A 7,988-nucleotide genomic window follows, 5' to 3' on the forward strand; every position below is an offset into this window, starting at 1 on the left:
AAAGCCAAAGAAATAAAAATTGAAATAGAGAGAGCTGGAGAGATAGCACAATGGCACAGCAGTAGGGCGTTTGCCTTGCATGAAGTCACTTCAGGATGGACATTGGTTTGAATCCCAGCATTCCATATAATCCCTGTGCCTGCCAGGAGCAATTTCTTTTTTGTTGTTGTTGTTGTTGTTTTTTGTTTTTTGGCCCACACCCGGCGGTGCTCAGGGATTACTCCTGGCTGTGCTCAGAAATAGCTCCTGGCAGGCATGGGGGACCATATGGGACACCGGGATTCGAACCAACCACCTTTGGTCCTGGATCGTCTGCTTGCAAGGCAAACACCGCTGTGTGCTATCTCTCTGGGCCCTCCAGGAGCAATTTCTGAGCACAGAGCCAGGAGTAACCCCTGAGCGTGTCTGAGTGTGACCCAAAAACCAAAAACAAAAACAAAAAAAATTGAAATAGAACCAAGAAAACCCCAATCTTTTCTCCTGCTCCCCGGAGATTTTTATCTCTTTTCCAAGGCTGTTTACCTTAACAACAATCATGAAAAATAATCCTGAACTATTATGTTCAATGATTATGCTCAAGAGACCTGTGGAAATGTAGCTGTCCAGATAGAATTGAAACCCCCGCCACTTAGACAATCTTCCTCCCTAAAAGCCATTGCCCTGATGAAATATATGAGTGCTCTGGAGGCCATAGGGCCATAAGTATTGCAATCACTATGGGAAAAAAAGACAGAAAAGACCCTCTCAAAATTTAAGACTGAGAACCACAGAGATAGTACAGCAGATAGGATACTTGTCTTACATATGTCAGCGCATATTCAATTACAGGCACCCCAAATGGCACCCCAAATTCCTTCAGAAGTGATACATGAGTGCAGCATCCAGATAATTACTGGAAATGGCCCCAAAACAAACTAACAAAATTAAAATTATAGCTAAAGGACTAAAACAATAGGACCGCAGATAGGGCACTTGTCTACCTGAATGTGCATTACTGGGTGTGCCTCAATAAATAAATACTAAAATAAAATAAAATATGTGCTAGGGAGAAAATATGAAACTGATGACTAGAATTAATAGTACTATATAGGGGCCGGCGAGATAGCATGGAGGTAAGGCGTTTGCCTTCCATGCAGAAGGACAGTGGTTCGAATCCCGGTATCCCATATGGTCCTCCGTGTCTGCCAGGAGCGATTTCTTAGCATAGATCCAGGAGGAACCCCTGAGTCTGCCAGGTGTGACCCAAAAACCAAAAAAAAAAAAAAAAAGAGTACTATATAATATAACTTAAAGTTAATATGAGTAGATTTTTAAGTTCTTATCACAGAAAAAATGATAACTATATTTTACACAAGAGTTTTATTGTAACATTTATGGGCCTCAATGCCTGACAGGTTTAAGAGTTTAAAAATGTTTTCTTTGCCTCTTTCTTTGCTGTTTCCTGCAATGACCAGAAATGAGACACTCTGGAAGGTGCCACTAGCACACTTGGCTCAAGTACATGTGAGTTGCAATGTTTGCACATGAAGTGCATGGAAAACAGACAGTTCTACACTTCGCTGCAGTATCTTAACCTGCAGAGCATCTGGAAGCTCTCCAGGAGAACCTGCCTGGGATTCTACTTTGAAGGCAAGTTCTCTATAGCTGAGCAATCCTAGCTCAACGAGTGAGTTTCATTTAGCCCAATATTAGAGAATTGAACTCAACTTACCTTTTTTGACTGGTCTACCAAGCCCAGTTTTGTCAAGTGCATTTTTTAGTATTGGTCTTAAGGTTGGTTGCTCTGAATGGTAAATGAATTGTTGATTATCTCTCTCTGTATATCTCTCTGTCTCTGTCTCTGCCTGTCTATCTGCCTGCCTGCCTGCCTGCCTGTCTGTCTGTCTGTCTGTCTGTTTCTCTCTCTCTTTCTCTCAATTGAAGATGTTACTTCAGTCAATCTCTGGGTATTGGGATCCTGTCAGACTCTTGTCTGGGCCTTCCAAGGGAAAAAAAAATCTCAAAGCAGATCTTAAGTCTTAAGACAAGAGCCTGAGAAGTGACAGGGAAGCTATAGGTTACACAGATTTGTGAACTCAGACAGGCACAGTAGTGGCAGGGCCTACCAGTACCTAGCAGCTAGAAAGGAGACATGTTTTAGCCAATATTCATGTGTATGGGGGAAAAAAATTTGAGGACTGTATTTGTGACTAATTGTATAACAGGTTATTTTAGTTTCTGTTCCATGGAAAATGTATTCCATCAAAGGGTTTTAATGTAGGTATTTTTTCCTCTGCACCTATGATGTTGATAGCTAAATGTACTAATCTGATCATGATCCTGAAAAAATGTATCTTTTTAAAGAAATAAATTATTTAAAAATTATTAAACAAGGGCCCAGAGAGATAGCACAGCGGTGTTTGCTTTGCAAGCAGCCGATCCAGGACCAAAGGTAGTTGGTTCGAATCCCGGTGTCCCATATGGTCCCCGTGCCTGCCAGGAGAGCAGACAGCCAGGAGTAACCCCTGAACACCGCCTGGTGTGACCCAAAAACTACAAAAAAAAGAAAAAAATTATTAAACAAGGAGCTGGAACAGTGGTGTAAGGGATAGGGCATTTGCCTTGCAAGAGCTAATCTAGAACAGATCGTGGTTAGATCCCCAGGCATCCCATATGGTCCCCCAAGGCAGGAGCTATTTCTGAGCACATAGCAAGGAGTAACTCCTGAGCATCACTAGGTGTGGCTCAAAAACAAACAAACAAACAAAACAAAAATTATAAAACTAGAAAGATAATGTTGTGAGTAAGGAGCTTACCTTGCACATGAACGATGAGATTTGATCCCCTCTAGGAGGACCACCGATGAAAGTCCCTCCAAGGGTGATTCTTGAACACAGAGCCAGGTGAAAAACCTCAATATAGCCAAGTGTACACGTCCTAAAGGAAATAATGTCCCTTATATTATACCAAAGACTACAGAATGTAAATCAGACTATTAGTATATTAAAATTGTTGCTAAATGTCAGAATAGGACTTGGTGTATGCGATACCAGTAATGAAACACAGAGTCTCAGGTATGCAAGGTCCTACCTCTATCACCGAGTCACATCCCTGATGCCAGAATATCTCTTGTTAAATTTCCATAAGTTTGCAATGAGAGGCATAACATTATATAGGTGTTCTTTCCACCAAAATAAAGGGGGGGAAAGCTGTTCATTGATAAAGATAACTGTAAAATTTTTGGATGGGAGGGCACACATATGCTATGAGCACTTAGTGGTGCTCAGAGTTTACAAATGGCTTTGCACTCAAGAATTCCTCCTAGTAGTCTCAGGGGACCATATTGGGTGCCAGCGATCAGATCCCAGTTGGCCAAGTGCAAGGGAAACTCCCTACCCACTATTATTATATTTCTCCATCCCCAACACACACTGTAATTTTTTAATAGCAATTCTTATATTAAATTGCAAAATTCATCACTATGACAATGATAAGTTGGAAATGATCACTCTGGACAATAACTGGGTGCTAAAAGAAGATATAGCAATATGTATGAAGCGGTACTTCAGTAACAATATTGCTAACCACAGTGTCTAAAAGAAAAAAGGAAGGGGGAAAAAGAGAGAGAGAGATGTCTGCCACAGATGCAGACAGTGGGATAGATGGGAGGGAACCTGGGGACATTGGTGGCAAGAAATGTGCACTGGTGAAGGATGTTGTACATTGTAATGGCTGAAACTCAATCATGAACAACTTTGTAAAAAAATATAATCATTAAACTACTCTAAAATGTACTGTAGGGGCTGGAGCAATGGAGCAACAGTAGGGCATTTGCCTGACCCAGGACAGACCTGGGTTCGATCCTCTGGCATCCCATATGGTCTCCCAAGCCAGGACCAATTTCTGAGCCCATAGCCAGGAGTAACCTCTGAGCGTCACCGGGTGTGGCCCAAGAATTAAAAAAAAATGTACTGTAGTAATACCACAGATTCACCTATTGCATTGCCACACTTTTAAAAAACAATCCTACTTTTTCACAAGTCATTGAAGAAATATTGCAATAGCAATTAATTACCAGTTCACCGTCTAAAATGTATACCTTCAAGCTGTTAAATGACTGAACAGAGATCTATTATGACTTGAACAAGAACATTGTTCTCCATGGGAATTACTGCTATTAACAGTAGGAAATGCATCATTTAAAGACATTAAAATAGAATGGAAATGTTTTATCCATTTAAATAAAAGTTCCTGTTCCTTACATTTAATAAAACTTGATTTTGCTGGCTTTTTCAATAGGCATATATGCATAATATTCTAGGTAGTGCCATTTCAGATGTCATATATATTTTTAAATCTCTACAGTCTTATTTCACTTGTATAGCTAGAGACAGTGGTAGAGAGGGAATAAGTTATGTAACTTAACAATGTTTGCAGGGGCCAGAGAGATAGTATGGAGGTAAGGCATTTGCCTTGCATGCAGAAGGACAATGGTTCAAATCCCAGCATCCCATATGGTCCCCCGAGCGTGCCAGGAGTGATTTCTGAGAGTAGAGCCAGGAGGAACCCCTGAGCAGAAAGAAAAAAAAAAACAATGTTTGCAATCTGATTGATAAAGGCCACAATCATTCCTCTAAGTCAAGCACTATTAGGCAGCTATTTAAAATTTAGACTAATTATTCACTTACGTACATGGGTGTTAGATCCGAATGTATTCACTTTCTTTAGAGATGTCTATATTCAATATAAGCAAATAATAGAACATAAAATAATTGTATCAACAGAAAAAGTACAAGTGTGATCCAAAGAGAAGTACACGGGTTAAGATCTTGGACCTGCACGTTGCAATGCCCAGTTTAATCTCTGTTTGATTGGTTGGGTGTTGGGCCCCACCCAGCTGTGTCTAAATTTACTCCTGGCTTTGTGCTCAAGAATTACTTTTGCTGGGCACAGGGAACCATATGGGACAGCAGGAATCAAATCTGGGTCAGCATACGTAAGGCAAGCACTCAACCCACTATACAATCTCTACAGTCCTGTTTTTGGTTTGATTTTGTGGATCACACCTGCTAGTGCTCAAGTTGTTCTCCTGGCTCTGCTCTCACAGATTTCATGATGGGCTCTGGGAATCAAATAAGATTTCTGATATCAAATCTGGGTCAGTTTCCTACAAAGTACCCACTGTACTATCTCTCTAGTCCTACCTTGTTTATTTTTTGTCACTAGGGGATGAGTCACTGGATTGCAGAAGACAGCCTTTAGCCAAGGTTACATTTCAACATTTCTAGTGCTCCGGTTGTCATCCTTTACGGTAAAGCAAGTCTCTATTCATAGCATCAAATAGTGGCTAACCATGAGAACTCAGAAATTTGAAGGTCAAATTGATAGTTTCATTTTTTTATTTCTCTCCTTAAGTGTGTGTATTACCTCTGATTTTCTTCAGGTGCCAAATTTCTCTTGAAAAGCTGCTTTTTACTTTTATCAAGCTAAGTGCTCTGGACCTTGTGAGTAACCCCTGAGCACCGCCGGGTGTGACCCAAAAACCAAAAAAAAAAAAAAAAAAAAGACATTGTGAGTTATAAAGGTATTCATAATTGAGTATTAGGTGTACAATGATCCAGTTCCAATCCCACCACCAGTGTCAACTTCCCTCCACCAAAATCGTCAGATTGCCTCTCACATTCCAACCTGCCTTGACAGGCCTATTTTTTTCGGGAGGGGGGTCACACCCGGCAGTGCTCAGGGGTTACTCATGGCTCCATGCTCAGAAATTGCTCCTGGCAGGCTCGGGGGACCATATGGATGCCGGAATTTGAACCAATGACCTTTTGCATGAAAGACAAACACTTTACCTCCATGCTATCTCTCCAGTCCCTATTTTTAAGTTTGATCATTGTAGTTTAGGTCTTTTGCTTATAGTGTTGTTCATGTGTGGTTTAGCCATATGCATATACCTCAACTCTATACCACACTTGTGCCTGATGTCTCGCATTCCTACCCCTGTTTCCTCCCTTCTACCATTTCTTATTCTCTCTCTCCATTTCTTTTCTGTCTTTGTTTCTATAATCTAGGGTCAAGGGTAATCTAGATATACCCAGGTATTTATTACCCATGTATTTATTAGCTACCATGTATTTATTTCCTCATCCTATTGTTCTATGTTCCACAGAAAGGTCAGATTATTCAGTATTTGTCCTTCTTCTGGCTCATTTCAGTTAACATGATATCCTCCAGATCCATCCAAGTTGCAGCAAATTATGTTTAAAAGCCAGACATTTGAGGGATGATAGCCAATCATACGATGAAGTTCCTCATATTCTCTGCTTTGCAATCAGAACAGAGAACCATTGGTTCACATCAATATTACCAAATTTATCACACAGTTTCTTTATAAATCTGTATCCTCTAGTATAAATTTGTTAAAGATAGTAATTTGTATATCTACTTGTTTGTTTGTTTGTTTGTTTTGGGGCCAGACCCAACTGTGCTCAGGGGTTACTCCTGGCAGGCTGGGAGGGTGCACAGATGGGATGCCAGGATCGAACCCAGGTTGGCCATGTGCAAGGCAAACGACTTATAGCAGAGATCTATCTAGGGCCAGGAAGATTTTTTTTTGCTGGGGGGAGGGGAGTTTGGGTCACACCCAGCAGCGCTCAGAGGTTATGCCTGTCTCTGCACTCAGAAATCACTCCTGGCAGGGTCGGAGGACCATATGCGATGCCAGGATTTGAACCACCATCCGTCCTGGATAGGCTGCATGCAAGGCAAATGCTCTACCACTGTGCTATTTCCAAAAAGTTCTTTCTTATATATCTTTACTATCCACTCTTCTACTCCCACACCACTACCTGCTACAATATATATATATATATATATATATATATATATATATATATATATATATATGGTTTTTGGTTTTTGGGCCACACCCGTTTAAGGCTCAGGGGTTACTCCTCCTGGCTATGCGCTCAGAAATCGCCCCTGGGCATCCCGCGAACATGGCGCTGCGAGCGGCATGGAGTGCCCGGGCAGCCGTCTGCAGCCTGCACTCCGCCCACACGTTGCTGCGGCCCTGGGCACTGCGGGCGGGCGCTGTCCGGGCACTGAGTACGGGCTCAGCCCGGCTCTCGGTGCGTAAATTCACAGACAATTATGAATGGATAACAACAGAAAATGGTATTGGAACAGTGGGAATCAGCAATTTTGCACAGGAAGCTTTGGGAGACGTTGTTTACTGTAGTCTACCTGAAGTTGGGACAAAACTGAACAAGCAAGATGAGTTTGGTGCTTTGGAAAGTGTGAAAGCTGCTAGCGAACTCTATTCCCCTCTCTCAGGACAAGTGACTGAGATCAATGAAGCTCTTGCCGAAAATCCAGGACTTGTCAACAAATCTTGTTATGAAGATGGTTGGCTGATCAAGATGACACTGAGTAACCCTTCAGAACTAGATGAACTGATGAGTGAAGAAGCATATGAGAAATACATAAAATCTATTGAGGAGTGAAAGTAGAATCCCTTAATAAATGGAAACAACTTAAAAAAAAAAAAGAAAAGAAATCGCCCCTGGCTTGGGGGGGGGGGACCATATGGGACGCCGGGGGATCGAACCGCGGTCCGTCCTACGCTAGCGCTTGCAAGGCGAACACCTTGCCTCTAGCGCCACCTTCCCGGCCCCCTGCTACAATATTTTTAATAATATCTTTATTTAAACACTGTGATTACAAACATGATTGTAGTTGGGTTTCCATCATAAAAAGAACACCCCCTTCACCAATGCAACCTTCCAATCACCAATGCCCCCATCTCTTCCCTCCCCACTCCCACCTGTATTCAAGACAGGCATTCTACATCTCTCACTCACTGACATTTTTATGATAGTTCTCAGCATAGTTATTTCTCTAACTTCACTCACCACTCTTTGTGTTGGGCTTCATATCTTGAGTTGCTCCTTCTGGCCCTCATCTCTGGGAATTATTACATAGTCTCACTCATCTATGGATGTTACAAT

The 7,988-nt window shown here is 41.7% G+C and overlaps 1 protein-coding gene across 1 annotated transcript; it reads left to right on the forward strand.

Moving 5' to 3' along the window:
• Positions 1 to 6,970: 6,970 nt before the first annotated feature.
• On the forward strand, positions 6,971 to 7,537 carry LOC126020534 (glycine cleavage system H protein, mitochondrial-like). The gene has a single exon (XM_049782011.1). It carries the CDS (start codon positions 6,978 to 6,980, stop codon positions 7,482 to 7,484), a length of 507 nt encoding a protein of 168 aa, XP_049637968.1. The 5' UTR covers positions 6,971 to 6,977; the 3' UTR covers positions 7,485 to 7,537.
• Positions 7,538 to 7,988: the final 451 nt, after the last annotated feature.

This window comes from Suncus etruscus, chromosome 10 (genome assembly GCF_024139225.1).
Source record: "Suncus etruscus isolate mSunEtr1 chromosome 10, mSunEtr1.pri.cur, whole genome shotgun sequence".
In the NCBI taxonomy this organism is placed as follows: Eukaryota; Metazoa; Chordata; class Mammalia; order Eulipotyphla; family Soricidae; genus Suncus; species Suncus etruscus.

What these genes read in the sequence shown, in the direction of transcription:
- LOC126020534 (XM_049782011.1), top strand. Translation starts at nt 6,978, where the DNA reads ATGGCGCTGCGAGCGGCATGGAGTGCCCGGGCAGCCGTCTGCAGCCTG.